Source organism: Tachyglossus aculeatus, chromosome 4 (genome assembly GCF_015852505.1).
Source record: "Tachyglossus aculeatus isolate mTacAcu1 chromosome 4, mTacAcu1.pri, whole genome shotgun sequence".
Lineage (NCBI taxonomy): Eukaryota > Metazoa > Chordata > Mammalia > Monotremata > Tachyglossidae > Tachyglossus > Tachyglossus aculeatus.
In genome coordinates, this window is record NC_052069.1 from 104654531 (window position 1) to 104670733 (window position 16203).

Here is a 16203-nt window from a genome sequence, read left to right on the forward strand (position 1 = left end):
CCCTTTCATCTTATGAAATCTTTTGCTCCCTCCTTAACTTCCATCTTCAACTGCTCACTCTCCACTGGTTCCTTCCCCTCTGCCTTCAAACATGCCCAAGTGTCTCCCATACTAAAAAAACCCTCGCTTGACCCCAGCTCACCTTCTAGTTATCGCCCTATCTCCCTCCTACCAAACTCCTTGAACGAGTTGTCTACACTCACTGCCTCGAATTCCTCAACGCCAACTCTCTCCTTGACCCCCTCCAATCTGGCTTCTGTCCCCTACATTCCACGGAAACTGCCCTCTCAAAGGTCACCAATGACCTCCTGCTTGCCAAATCCAACGGCTCCTACTCTATTCTAATCCTCCTCAACCTCTCAGCTGCCTTCGACACTGTGGACCACTCCCTTCTCCTCAACATGCTATCCAACCTTGGCTTCACAGACTCTGTCCTCTCCTGGTTCTCCTCTTATCTCTCCAGCCATTCATTCTCAGTCTCTTTTGCGGGTTCCTCCTCCCCCTCCTATCCCCTTTCCATAGGGGTTCCTCAAGGGTCAATTCTTGGTCCCCTTCTGTTCTCTATCTACAGTCACTCCCTTGGTGAACTCATTCTCTCCCGCGGCTTCAACTATCAACTTTACCCTGATGACACCCAAATCTACACCTCTGCCCCTGCTCTCTCTCCCTCCCTCTAGGCTCGCATCTCCTCCTGCCTTCAGGACATCTCCATCTGGATGTCTGCCCGCCATCCAAAACTCAACATGTCCAAGACTGAACTCCTTATCTTCCCTCCCAAACCCTGCCCTCTCCCTGACTTTCCCGTCACTGTTAATGGCACTTCCATCCTTCCCGTCTCACAAGCCCACAACCTTGGTGTCATCCTCGACTCCGCTCTCTCGTTCACCCCTCACATCCAATCCGTCACCAAAACCTGCCGGTCTCACCTCCGCAACATCGCCAAGATCTGCCCTTTCCTCTCCATCCAAACCGCTTCCGTGCTCATTCAATCTCTCATCCTATCCCGACTGGATTACTGCATCAGCCTCCTCTCTGATCTCCCATCCTCCTGTCTCTCCCCACTTCAATCCATACTTCACGCCGCTGCCCGGATCGTCTTTGTGCAGAAACGTTCTGGGCATGTTACTCCCCTCCTCAAAAATCTCCAGTGGCTACCAATCAACCTACACATCAGGCAGAAACACCTCACCCTCGGCTTCAAGGCTCTCCATCACCTCGCCCCCTCCTACCTCACCTCCCATCTCTCCTTCTACAGCCCAGTCTGCACCCTCTGCTCCTCTGCCGCTAATCTCCTCACTGTGCCTCATTCTCGCCTGTCCTGCCGTCGAACCCCGGCCCACGTCATCCCCCTGGCCTGGAATGCCCTCCCTCTGCACATCCTCCAAGCTAGCTCTCTTCCTCCCTTCAAAGCCCTACTAAGAGCTCACCTCCTCCAGGAGGCCTTCCCAGATTGAGCCCCCTCCTTCTTCTCCCTGTCCTCCCCCTCCCCGTCCCCCCGCCTTACCTCCTTCCCCTCCCCACAGCACCTGTATATATGTATATATGTTTGTATGTATTTATTACTCTATTTTATTTGTACATATTTATTCTATGTATTTTATCTTGTTAATATGTTTTGTTTTGTTGTCTGTCTTCCCCTCCTAGACTGTGAGCCCACTGTTGGGTAGGGACCGTCTCTATATGTTGCCAACTTGTACTTCCCAAGCGCTTAGTACAGTGCTCTGCACACAGTAAGTGCTCAATAAATACAATTGAATGAATGAATGAATGAATGAATTAGTCAATCAGTGGTATTTCTGAAGGCAGAAACTCCCTGAAGTCTAGTAATTGGAAATTCTGTCTGGAAGCTAAATTTCTAGGTCTCCCACAAATTCAGGCGTTCTAAAAAATGCATTCCCTAAAATGGACACGTTTCACATCACTAACAGGTATCTCCAGTGGATTTGCCAGGCAAGTGTAAACATTTTGTTTGTTGAATAAACTGAGAACTTTCGAGTAAGCACCTGCCACCTAATTTGTTTGCTTGTGTCTCTGCACCATATTTTAGTGATTTTCTCTGGGCAACTTAATGTAGGAGATAAAAGGAATTACTGTGGCCAAACTTCAGTTGAGTCTTTATAAAGATAGACTGATATTTTATCCTATTACAGTTACTGATGTTGACAGAGTTGGTCTGCTGTGCAGAGAATGTTTCCAGCTCATTGTGGGAAGGGAATGTGGCTACTTACTCTGTTATAGTATCCTCTCCCAAGTGTTTAGTATAGTGTTGTGCACACAGTAACCACTCAAAAATACAATTGATTGATGTCACTGAGCCATTTAAATATTTTTTATAAAATCGCAGTAACTAGTTAAAATGTTCTTTATGAATACAAAAGTTTTAGCTGAACAGCAAGCCTTGAATAATAAATGAAAAACCTTTGCCTAACTATAGCCTAACTGGCCTAGAAAAGTATGATTTTATTTTAATTTTATAAGCTAGTTTGGACCCAGCACGGGTGTAATTCTGTCAATTCAGAATATCATCTTGTTTCCTTTAAAAAGAAAAGAAAACCCCACCATTTGTTATAGTGCATTGAACTTTGATCTGGTCTTCTGAATGCTCCAAGAAGGATCTTCAGTGGATTTTTTTAATATTGAGGAGTCCATATTAGAGCTCAGCTTGTTATGGCTAGTCTACTTTTGTAAGCTGCTTTATTTCTTACTTAATCCTTACCTATCACCCTCTAAACAAGAGTTAAGAGCCTGGATATTGCCTTCTCTAAGCCCTTCACTGCCGATTTATTGCCGCTGCTGGTATACATACTGTAGGAGTGAAGAAATTCCATCTGTTAAAAATACTTTGCTGCTTAGCTTCACTTTTTGCTTCCTGAATTTAGAAGGGGGATCAGGCACACCTCAAACTCATAAAATTGTGAAGGCCTTTTGATTGTTAAAGCAATTTTCCCTGGGTGTCTTTCACCACATCTGTCTTGGGGCCCAGAAATGAGGGAATTAGCCAGAAAGGGTCGAGGTGATCTCTTCCTCTTTTGGTACCTCTCGTGAGAGGTAGTGGATGAAGTTATAGTACTTCAAGAACTGCCCTTGCTCATTGATATGCAGTGGGAATCCGAGTGCAAAGAGATAGTCTCCTAGGTGAAAAAATTTAAGAAATCACAGGTCTTTGTGTAGTGGGAGACATAATTGAAGGAGGGCAAATATTCATCTCTAAAGAGGCAAAGTTAAAATTCAAACTGAAAATGATTCTGGCTCATCCTTACTGTCAAGTGCTAGTGAAGAGCAGACTGGTAAGATGGGCAAAAATCCCTGTTTTAAAATCCGATTAAATTTTTCAAGGCTAAGGGCCTTGGAAAATGATGGGAAGTGGCAGTGGCAGCTTTGGTAGGAGCGCAGTGGTGAGAAAGACCCTGGCCCAATGGGACTCAGAGAAGAAGAAAACAACAAGGTCGGGGGGAAGAGGAGTGGCTGTGGAGAACCTTGCCCCTTCTTCCAGCCTCGCCCTAGCTCCCTAACTCTCTCCCCCCTATTCCTTTTGCCATCTAGACTGTGAGCTCCCTGAAGGCAGGGAGCATGTCTCACCAACACTGTTGATATTGGATTTTCCCTACCACTTAGTACAGTGATCTGCACACAGTAAGTGCCCAGCAAATACCATCGATTGACTGATTGATCCTGGAGTGGGGTGGGACCTAGAGAGGGAAGTTAACTGTTGATTGGTCAGAAGCTCCCAGTGTGTGCCTAGGAGTTTCTGATAATGAGACAACATCCTCGCTGAGGTAATGGGGTAGATAAGGAGAAATACAGTTCCCTTCAGTGTTCTGTAAAAGCTTATCAAGGATGTGTCAGACTTACAAAATTTGAGCACATGCAGTAAATGTCAACCAACACTTTTTTTTCCCATCTTGAAAATGGTTAATGTCAGGTGTTGTCCACTGCCTGTTCAATCATAAAGCTCTGACTTTGTTTTGTGGCTAGTGCCCCCGATTGCTGAAGGCTCATAGAATCTTCTTTTCCTCCTCAGGCATGACAGAGATGGTGCGTAAAATCACTCTGAGCCGCGCAGTGAGAATAATGCAGGATCTGTTTCCGGAGGAGTATAACTTCTATCCTCGTTCGTGGATTCTGCCCGACGAGTTCCAGCTCTTTGTGGCTCAGGTAGATATCTTTCCCTACTGCCCAAATAATGGAGAGAGCAAAAAACGATAGGACCAGACCTGCCCTTCTCCTTGTTATTGCTGTGGATATTGGGTTTTGGCATTTTCTCTCCAAAGCATCTTCTATTTTATTTTTATATTAAGCATGTTCTGTTTTTTAATCTGTCCTAGAACCACTCTGAAGATGAGTGACAGTTGACTTCCCATAGTGGAAGTGTATATTGGGGCCCTTCACACTTGAAAGTGTGTGTGTATATATGTATATGCGTATATATACACACATACATACATATGCATATATTATATATGTATGCATATGTTATATATGCATGCATTTTATATGTAATGTATGCTTGCATTATATGTCTGTATGCATATATTATTTGTACTTCCCAAGCGCTTAGTACAGTGCTCTGCACACAGTAAGCACTCAATAAATACGATTGAATGAATGAATGAATGAATGAGTGTGAAATGGAGCAAGTTGGAAAGTTTTTGTCTGAGATGTTTATTGTCATTTTAATTAATTGTCATGTATACTTCGAGGTGCCTGATCTAAACAGTGTTGTGTACATGTCATATCTCATTATATGTAGAGAACTAATATTTGTATTGCCAAATTGTTTTTGGTTTGTTTTTAATGTATAAAACGTAATAAAAAGTAATGCTTATTAAAAACAAAAACTGACCTTGAAGTGATAATTTGAAAAGGAAAGTTCCTTGCTGGGGGAGAGTCTATAACTGACCAGATCTCAAGTGTATCCACAAATCTGCTTTTCTACATCACTTGATTTTTTTTCCAATGGGTTCTCACGATGTGGTAATTACTCCCTGTATTTGAATTTAAACCAGTAATGATTATATCTCTGTCCATTTTGATTTTCTGTCACATCAACACTAAAATCAGGGGTTGAAAACTTATCAGCACTACACTTATTTCCATGACAACAGTTGAGCTGGGAGGGAAGTTGGAAAAATAACAAACATTTATAATATTGGGTCAAGTCAGGTTAAGGAAGTTCTGTTGTCTGGGAGATGAATCAACCAGATGGCACCTGCTTTCCCATTTGGTGGATAATCGTGGTCTCCTGAGTGAGGAGTTGTTTTTTCCTCTTTTTTAAAATCTAGTGCTCGAGGGAAACTGACATACTGTTTTCTCTTTGTGAACATATGTCATGCTATTCTCGTCCACAAACATGAATATGAACCATCAGCCAGATGAATGTGGATGAAGTCTTGGAGTGTTGAGGACTGAATTTTCAGGCTGTTACGCCAAAAAACAGCTGTGTTTCTTAGAGGGTGGATTGCAAATTACGTTGTTTGAAAGTCCTGTGTTTGGAGACTGAGTATATCAACAGCCTGTGGACTAGCGTATGGCATTGACCCAAAGAGAAGTGGCATTTCAGAAACAATTCACATAGAGAAGTGGTTGATTTCAGCTCTGCGCTGATTCACAAACATCTTTGCTTCCCAAATCTGACGTTCTGTTTTTTTAAAAAAATCCCACAATTCTAGTACATCATTTTGGAGGGAGTTTCGAAAAATTTAATTTAATTAAATTTTAATTTTAATTTAGTTTTAATTTTATTATGTCTCGTACTGTTTAGTTAGACTTTCAAAATTTTCCTCAGGTGAAAATGGATCAAATCATCAGTCCATCTCTTGAGATTGCGAAGGTACATATGTGAACCTCTTTAAATCATCATCAATCGTATTTATTGAGCGCTTACTGTGTGCAGAGCACTGTACTAAGCGCTTGGGAAGTACAAGTTGGCAACATATAGAGACAGTCCCTACCCAATAGTGGGCAAATGATCCACTCAATGAGGTTGATGTAAAAGTGTGGGTATTTTATATAAGGAACGATTTTTACCTCCCTCAGTTGATTGAAGTGTTCTTGTTTTAGGCTGGTTTTGAGGATTTACGCTAAATCATATTAGTTCATTTGAGTTTCAAGTAGCTTAGTGATGATTCCCTTTGAGTAGAAACTCAAATGATACCTCATTCCCTTAATTAAATACTTCGTACTGTATATTTGGGAAACCTGCAAAGCTGTGCAGTGCTTTGAAATAGGACCTCATTCAACTCACACAGATTAGCATTCGATTTCAATTGACTAAGGAGAATGGATAGAAGTGGGGTAAATTTCAAATTTCTCTGGCTCCAGTTATGAAAACGACACCCATATGTAACCACGAGGTGGGGATGTGGCTACACAAGTAGCGTTCTCCAAAGGAAAATTTTGTTAGGACTGGAGATTTGAGGATTGCATTCCAGGGAGAGCAGATGGCCAATATAAAAACCCCCAAAAAACCCTTTGGAGTTAGCTTTGCATATGCTCTCCCGTCTGTGTATTTGAGAAAAGTCCTGTTTTTGTTATCAAACAATATATTTGATGTAGAAAGGACTTCTACTTTTGACCGGTAGAAATTAGCGATAAAAAAGCAAAAATGTGATATTGCAGACCTTTGCAATTGATTGGGTTGGAGAATCAGCCCATGTAGCTTCCACTTTCTACGCTCATCCTCAACGGGTTATGTTAATCCAGGGGCTGTTTCTAATTGAGGAAAATGACCTGCTCCTTGTGGGCAGGGAAAATGTCTACCATCTCTGTTATATTGTACTCTTCCAAGCACTTAGTAAGGGCTGCACACGGTAAGGGCTCGATAAGTAACACTGGTTCAAAATCTCTCCGAAATAAACTCCTTGTGGATAGGGATAGTGTCTATCAACTCCATTGTATTGTATATTCCTAAATGCTTAGTACAGTACTCTGCACATAGTAAGTGCTCAATGAATACCATTGGTTGATGGATTGATTGATTTTTACCTCAACATAGTGAATTAGGGGCAACAATCCTGGTGTAGTTTCCATTTTGGCAAAACAAACAGCCACTCTACTTCCCTATGTTCCCCTCCTGATTCTCAGCAAATGCACCACTGTGAATTGTGTCTCAGACTACTCTGGATGGTCAAAATAAGCCATTAAATATTAATCAGTCAATCAGTGGTACTTGGTGTATATGGAGCACTGTACTAAATGCTTGGGATAGTTCAATACAACAGAGTTGGTAGATATATTCGCTGCCCACAAAGAGCTTGCAGTCTAGAGAGGGAGACAGATATTAAAATAAATAAAATAAGTTATGGAAAAATAAAGTGTAGGTCTAGAAATAAATAAGGCAGCTAAGGAAAAATCAGGAACTTTCCTGTTTCATGAGCAAAGTGTCTTATATTGTACTCTCCCAAGCACTTAGTACGGTGCTCTGCACACAGTAAGCACTCAATAAATACTATTGCTTGATTCCTGACTTCAGCGCTGTACTTATTTCAAATTAGATCTCTTTGGCCTCTTCTCCTTCTGTACAGATAATCACACTGGTCATGAACCCCTGACCAAGCAGCTCAAATTCTATTTTTTTCTTGGAAAATGATGTCATTTGAAACTAGAGAAGTGACTTCTTTGTGGAAGAGCACATGTGTGTCTTGTTTGTTAGTTCTTTTTCCCAAAGATTTTCCTTTTTAGGCCCTTCTGGAAAGCCCTCTGTGCTGTGGTTAAAATTGTGCTTGGAAAGATTTCCACTGCCCTGGTTTCAGATGCAGAGTGGAAAGGAACTTAAAGAATCAATCATTTTCCTTTAGCACTTAAGTCACTGAAGCCTTAGGCCAGAGAAACAGCAGATAAAGAAGATGAAAACAAAGCAGGAAGTGTATTGAGGAACTGCTTTTCCTGAACGGTCGATTGGAACACTCAAGGCAGATGAAATACTGTATCTTAAACTCTTATTCCTGCAACCCTGTGGCAAACTCCCCTCCAGCTAACCAAGTTGGGAATTGGAATGGGAACTTTGTCTGTACCTTCTCTCTGCCTCTTTGGAAAGTGGGGAACAGAATCCTTTTAGTCTCCCTTTGCGGGGACCTCACAAATCTTTGGGGAGATAGCATGGCTTAGTATAGATCACAGACCTGGGAATCAGAAGGATCTGGGTTCTAATCCCGGCTCTGCCACTTGCCTGCTGTATGACCTTGGTCAAATCACTTCACTTCTCTGGGCTTCAGTTATTTCATCTGTAAAGTGAGGATTTAAACTGTGAGCCCCATGTGGAACAGGGACTGTGTCCAACCTGATTAGCATGTATTCTGATTAGCATGTATTTACCCCAGTGCTTAGCACAGTGTTTGACTTATAGTAAGCACTTAACAAATACCATCACTATTATTACCATTCAATTTTTTTGATAGAAGTCCAATATAGGTGCCCCCATTTTTTGCCAATTGTTCAGGTGGACTCTGTAGCATCTCCATTGCAAAGTTACATAAAGTAAAATGGATCTTTTTTTAGTGCAAAATAAAAACTCAGTAATGGCAGGAATTTCGAGTTAATTTTGGCACGAAACCAGAGTTTAATAGAAACCAAGACCATTAGGTACCCTGAAGGATTTTGTGATTTGACTGTTGCCAGTACTGGGATAAATCACTGCTGGCTACACACCCAGCTGTCCTCTGCATGTTCTCATGTGGGCCCAGAAGTGACGGCAAGCCTTTGGAAAATTTTAGGTCTGCTACTTTATTTAATCCGCTTTTCTCAATCCCCTTAAGGATGTAGCCGATTATAAATTAAAGGAAAAGGAAATGACCCCTGTTGAAGAAACCCTTGCATCTTCAAAGCCAATAAATGTTAGCTTTTTCTCCCCCCAACCTTTGCGTTGTAAGGTTTTGAAAAAGTTCTTATTAAAGATATCAGCTAAGTTAAGTAGATAAAGGGGCAACATTTATGCATTTTGAAGGAAATTGTTGTGTTCAGCTGGCTCCTACTACTTCAAAGGGAAATTACGAAAATTGGTTTGCCTACATCAGCCTTCTTCTCTTCAAAAGATATGAAGAAAGCTCTCAAATTCTGTTTCCGGCTGAATCTCCTTACAATCTAATTGCTTTTTGGAGTAGTTATAATGGGAGAGAGACTAAGTAGATATCCAAGTTTAAGAGGATGCCGCGATTCAAATCTAATGCTAATGAAATGTTTCTCTTGTTCCTCCTCCCACCCAAACATATGCCCTCCTTCCCTCCCTCTTTTTCTCCCTCCCTCCTTCTTCATCTTCTCCTGACAGTCAATCACAAATATCTGCCCAAAAAGTGAACTAAAATGAAATTATTTTTGATAGACGTACATTAAGTGGGTGTAGTTTAATCCGTCGATTTACCTCATGAAATACAGATATTATACTATAGACGCTTCTCCTTCACAGCCCTCCGAAGTCATATCAAAAGCCATGGGCTTTTTTGAATTTTCTCCTTTCAAAAATACACATAATCCATATTCAATTTTGTTGGGCTCACTTGATGAAAGGTTAATAAAAGAATCCTGGAGTTCTTCCATCTGGGAATTGATTAAAAGGAAAGAGTCAAGGGAAAAAAGAGACAATATTAGAAAGCAAAGTGTCTTACATAACTGGCCTCCAGCCTCACGGCGGGAGTCATTTCAAAAACTCAGCCCTCCAGGCTCACAACTGGAACACACATATACAGTATCTTAAAGCTGCAGTGAGATCAGAGACATTTTATAGTAATTCCTTAAATGTCAACACTTTGAGGTTTTCCTGGAAATTGTAACTGACCATGGAACTGCAGAATACTTTGGGGTACCCTGATGTTGTTGCTGTTCTATGGTGACATGGGATACAGAGTCTTTCTCCATCTCCTTGGAGGCAAGTTATCATTTTTTTAATGGTATTTGCAAAGCACTTTCTGTGTGCCAGGCATTGTAACAACCACTGGGGTAGATACAGGTTAATCAGGTTGGACACAGTCCCTGTCCCATGTAGGGCTCGTTGTCTTAATCTCCATTTTACAGATGAGGTAACTGAGGCCCAGAGAAGTTAAGTGACATGCCCATGGTCACACAGCAGACAAGTGGCAGAGCCGGGATTAGAACCCAGGTCCTTCTAAATGCCAGACCCATGCTCTATCCACCAGGCTGCACTGCTTCTCTGGCCCCAGGGTCTGAGAGGCATATGGGAATAGCCAGGTGACTGGTTTTCCCCTCCTTCACATTACCAGGGCCATTATCAGAACCTTGATTTTTGCCCCTCGGCCCCCAACTTCACTCTACGTGCTACTGGCCCAGAGAAGGGCTTGAGAATGGATTGCTCTCTGGAAGCAGCATGGCGTAGTTGAAACATCATAGAACTGGGATTCATCAGAGGACCTGTGTTCTAATCCCACTCTGCCGCTTGCCTGCCATGTGACCTTAGGAAAGTCACTTCACTTCTCTGTGCCTCAATTTCCTCATCTGGAAAATGGGGATTCAATACCTGTTCTCGCTAACCTCTAGACTGTGAGCCCCATGTGGGACAGGGACTGTGTCGGATCTGATTAACTTGTATCAATCCTAGTGCAAAGGACAGTACTTGGCTCTTAGCACTTACAAATACCATCATGAATTAATTAACCAATTAATCAATCAATGCTATTTACTGAGTGTGTACTGTGTGCAGAGAGCACTGCACTAAGTGCTTGGGTGAATACAATAAAATAGAGTTGGTAGATGCAATCATGGCTCACAAGGAGTTTATGTGGTTTCCAGATGATCTGAATAAACAGAACGTTCCCTTATTTCATTGCCTTGTCCTATTTTCACAGTCACGTCTGTCTGGAGGGAATGCAGAATCATTCTGAATTTGTGACACAAGTCCTGCTTCTTGACAAAAGTAGAGGGCGGATGAAGCCGATAGTCTCAAACCTGAAATCTGTCAATGCGATGATGGCATGACCCAAGCTGTCACTACTACATCCACATCAAGTGATACGTTGCCCTTAATGACAAATTGGAAATGTTGGAAAGGGGCTAGAGTTTCCTTGGATCCAGGGTTCTGTCAACTACAAAATATTCCTCTTAGCCACCCTGTCCAGTAACTGGGGCCCATTTTTTGTAACAAGAAATGAGAAGCAATGTGGTCTCGTGGACAGAGCTCGAGCCTGGGAGTCAGAATACCTGGGTTCTAATTCCAGATCTGCCATTTGTCAGCTGTGTGACCTTGGGCAAGACATTTAACTTCTCTGTGTCTGTTACCTCATCTATAAAATGGGGATTAAAGCAGGCTCCATGTGGGACATGGACTATATTCAACCTGATTATCTTGTTTCTACCCCAGTGTTAGTATAGTGCCTGGCACCTAGTAAGCACTTATTAAATACTATTAAAAATAAATAATCAAAACACCAAACCTACTACTACTAATAATAATAATGATGACATTTGTTAAGTGCTTACTATGTGCAAAGCACTGTTCTAAGTGCTGGGGAGGATACAAGATGATCAGGTTGTCCCACAGTCTTAGTCACAGTCTTAGTCCCCATTTTACAGATGAGGTAACTGAGGCACAGAGAAGTTAAGTGACTTGCCCCAAGTCACACAGTTGATAAGTGGCAGAGCCGGGATTTGAACCCATGGCCTCTGACTCCCAAGCCCATGCTTTTTCCACTGAGCCACTTCTGGATATTCAACAACGGAAGTGGCATGGACTGGGAGCCAGAGGACCTGGCTTCTAATCAGGGCTCCGCTATTTGCCTTGCCTTGCTGTGTGACCTTGGCAAGTCACTTCACTTCCATATCCCTCAGTTACCACATCTGTAATATGTTGATACAGACTGTGAGCCCCATGTAGGAGATGCACTGTGTCCAACCTGATTACCTTGTATCTTCCCAAGCCCTTAGTTCAGCACTTAGAGCAGTGCTTGGTACATAGGAAGCACTTAACAAATACCATTATTATTATTATTATTATTGTTACAGTTCCTGGCACACAGTAAGCACCAAAAAAAAAAAACTGAAAAGAGAAACAAAACAAAATCAGGTAACATCCTCATAACAGCACTTCCTTCAGCACCTTCTCAATTATGTGCTCAGGTCCAAGATGGAATGGGGGCAGATGTAAAGGAGGCCAAAGGCCTAAAACAGAGATAAACTCTGTGCCCCCTTTCTTCTGACTTTTTGGTTAGGTTGTCTTGGGAATTTGGATTTCTGTTTGCTGCAGGTAGCCTTCCAGACAGAATTGTAATGAAACTGGTACACTCAGCTCTGTCACAGCATGTTTTTAATATGTGTTTTGGCCAGAATACAATTAGGGAATTAGGAAAACAACACCAGCCTAGTTGGGCTCGGCATGCCATGTTGTCAAAAAAAAAACCTCCTGTGTGCCCATGTGAGCAGTCAGAAAGGGTGAGTACTTCAGTGCGCTTTTTCCTTAACCGCAAGGTTTTGAAAGAACCCTCGTGTGGTAAGTGAACTGGGTGGAATAGCAAGTCCTGCTGTTGTTAGCTGGGCCAGATATTGAGAACACCATTAGGAGGAATTGACAACGTTTGTTTCCAGTGGCCATTAGGTTTGGTCCATGCTGGGCTGGCCAGGGATGAAGAAAGTGTCCCCTGTCAGCCAGGCAGAAATCTCATCTTCCCAAATTGAGAAGCAGATTTTGTGGGTGGGAGGAGCTAGGCAAGATTTAGAGGGGCCGGGAGGATGGGGTAGTAATTGTGGTTTGAAACCTAAGGGCACATCCCAAAGTAGAAGCAACTGGATCTGAGCAATTGATATTCACCCCACCGCAATTATGTACATAACAATGTTATATAACTCATTTATATTAATGTCTGCCTCCCCCTCTAGACTGTAACCTCATTGTGGGCAGGGACTCAATCAATCAAGTAAGCACTGGTTTTTATTGAGTGCTTACTGTGTGCTGAGCACTATACTAGGCACTTGGGAGAGTACAGTGTATCAGCTGATAGGCATGTTCCCTGCCCACATCTATTGTATTGTTAAATAAAAAAGAAAGAAGAGTCCTAAGAAAGAAAGCCATTAAGTCACATCTCAGCTGTTCTTCCTTTGGCTAATTTGGTTGTGCAAATTCAGAAAACGGATAAGAATTGTTTGGCAAATTTGTTAGCGGAAAATCCTCAGTATTGGAAAATTGATTTTAGCTGTAAAGGTTATGCTTTATTTAGAAGTACAGGAGGTAAGCAAATGCCTGATGAAAATTTCACCTGTCTCCTAAGGGAGAAATATTAATGCAAGTCTGGAAAGCAAAATTAATGGCTGAACTAAATTATTGGTCAAACCAAGACATAATTTGTATGTCTTCCCTGTTTTGCAAACTTTATAATTCAAGGTAAATTTAAGAATTGCCTTTTTATTCTTTACTAAGAAAGGTTTAATCTTGACCAGCATAAGGTTGCTGTTAGCTGAAAGCTAGATACAATAAATGGTTTTGACAACAATCTGGAATTTTGCATTATAACCTAAAACACATGGAAAAAAATCATCATTATCACCACTTCTCTGATTTCATAGTATAATTCAGCTTGAAGCATGTCTTGGGTTTGAAAAATGGTATGTTTTCTCATTAGAAATGGTATGTTTTCTCATTAGCCAATGAATGCATCATCTCTGAGGTGATTGGTAACAGCATTTTGAATTCCATTAGGGAAGGGAGCATTATACCTAAACACTATGGGAAAATATCCTAGGCGAGACGAATCCTGTATCTACCCCAGCACTTAGAATATAAGTACTTGACATATAGTAAGTGCTTAACAAATACTATAAAAAAATCCTGTTGAGAATCCTTTTCCCTCTGCAGAAGCCATCCCTTTTACCAACTACAATCAATCAATCATATTTATTGAACATGTAATGTGTGCAGAGCACTGTATTAAGAGCTTGGGAGAGTACAATATAGCAATATAACAGACACATTCCCTGCCCATGTTGAGCCTACAGTATAGACAAGACACATACAGGGAGACAGACCTTAATATAAATAAATAAATTATGGATATGTACATAAGTGCTGTGGGGCTGGTGAATAAAGGGAGAAGCAGAAGGAAGTGGGAGAAAAGGAAATGAAGGCTTAGTCAAGACAGACCTCTTGGAGTAGATGTGCCTTCAAAAAGGCTTTAAAGGTGGGGAGAGTAAGATATCTTCATATCTGCAAGATATGAAGAGGGAGGGCATTCCAGGTCTGAGGCAGGGCATGGATAAGAGGTGAGATAGATGAGATTAAGGTAGGCTGGCATGAGAGAAGCTAAGTGTGTAGGCTGGGTATAGTAGGAGAGTAGCAAAGCGAGGTAGCATGAAGCAAGGTGATTGAGTGCCTTAAAGCCGATGGTAAGGAGTTTCAGTTAGATGCCAAGGTGGATGGGCAACCATTGGAGGTCCTTGAGGAGTGGGGAAATGTGGACTGAACGTTTTTGTAGATAAATGATCCGGGTAGCGGAGTTGGATTGGAGAGAGAAAGGAGGTAGGGAGGTCGGCAAGGAGACTGATGCAGTAATCAAGGAGGGATGGGATAAGTGCTTGAATTAACCTGGTTGCAGCTTGGATGGAGTGGAAAGGGAAGATTTTTAGCAGTGTTATGAATGCTGAACTGACAGATTTAGTGATAGATTGAATATGTGACTATGTGGGTTTAATGAAAGAGCAGTCAAGGATAACGTCAAGGTTACAGGCTTGTGAGTCAGGAAGGATGGTGGAACTGTCTACAGTGATGGGGAAGTCATGGGGAGAAGACAATATTAGTCCTGTGCCTAACAATGATAATGATTGTGGCATTTGTTAAGTTTTTATTATGTACCAAACACTGTGCTAAGCACTGGGGTAGATACAGTACAACCAGATCAGAAACAGTCCCTGCCCAACCCAGAGCTCTTCCTGCAAAGGGGGAGGGGGAACAGGCATGAAATTTCCATTTTATGGATGAGGAAACTGAAGGTCAGAGAAGTTAAGTGATATGCCCAAGGGCACAAGCAGGCAAGTGGCACCTGTCTACATGTTTTATTTTGTTGTCTGTCTCCCCCTTCTAGACTGCGAGCCCATTGTTGAGTAGGGACCGTCTCTATATGTTGCCGACTTGTACTTTGTACTTCCCAAGCACTTAGTACAGTGCTCTGCACACAGTAAGCACTCAATAAATACGACTGAAGGAATGAATGAAAGTGGCAGAGCCAGGTATGGACCCAGGACTCCTGATTCCACTCATGTGGTCTTTTCACTAGGCCACGTTGCCTGTTAGTCAAGTCTTTGAGATTAAACCAGCCTATTATATCATGACATTGGGTCCTGCCCAGTATTAGAGCTCCATATTAGGAAAGACTCAATTAATCGTATTTATTGAGTGCTTACTGTATGCAGAGTAATCGATCAATCGTATTTATTGATTTATTGATACAGAGAACTGTATTCAGTGCTTGGGAAAGTACAGCACAACAGTATAAAAGACATATTCCCTGCCTACAAGTTTCTTAATGCTAAAATAACTGATTCTATAGGAGAAAAAAAATTGGCCAACTCATTTTGCTATTTCTGCTTATAACAAATCAGAAGAGAAGATAGTGACGTGTCACTCGTCCATGAAGTCACAATTCCCATATCAATCTATTTAATACATCTGGCTGGCTCTGCGATTAAAGCCAAAAGCAAGCTTCTGTATTAGCCATGAAAAGACTCCTTAGATGCATTCCTAATAAATTATTTTCCCCAGCACTTTATCCCTCATCTTTGGCTACAAAAGGCGTTTGCGTGAATACCGGAAGGAGCAGTTCTATTCTGAGCTACTCTTCGCTCAATTGTAAGACATTGCAATCATCTTCACAGCAATCCAAATTGTAAGTCACAGACTATACAGTAATTTTAAGTGCCCAATTAGCAGAAGGAGCAGGAGAACGTCTTTGGCAGAGACCCAGTTTTCATGCAAATGTTCCAGGGTACTGTGTAAAGAAATAACAACAAAACTAAAGAGAAGCATAAAGAAATCTCTTTATTACCAAAAGGAAAAGGGGAACAGCAGACAGAAGGCAGTCACCTTCATTTGCCACCTTGATTATGAATGTTCGTTTAGAACTATTTTCGTTCATGGTTCAGAGAACATTTTCTGCTAAGTGTTGCTCTTAAACTTGCTTGAAATTGCTCATGGATAAGCGATTTGGTCTGAGTGCCAATCAGGCTCTTTTTAAGTTGAAACAAGAGCATTTGAATCTCTTACCATTCTGGGTTATT

At 41.7% G+C, this 16203-nt stretch overlaps 1 protein-coding gene across 1 annotated transcript in view; it reads left to right on the top strand.

Annotated features, from left to right (window-relative positions):
- The window catches only part of TTLL11 (tubulin tyrosine ligase like 11), a 202771-nt gene that overhangs the window by 39511 nt on the left and 147057 nt on the right, over positions 1 to 16203 (top strand). Inside the window, exon 3 of the mRNA XM_038745662.1 lies at positions 4022 to 4155. Coding sequence (XP_038601590.1) covers positions 4022 to 4155 — 134 coding nt within the window. The remainder of the gene's footprint in view (positions 1 to 4021; positions 4156 to 16203) is intronic.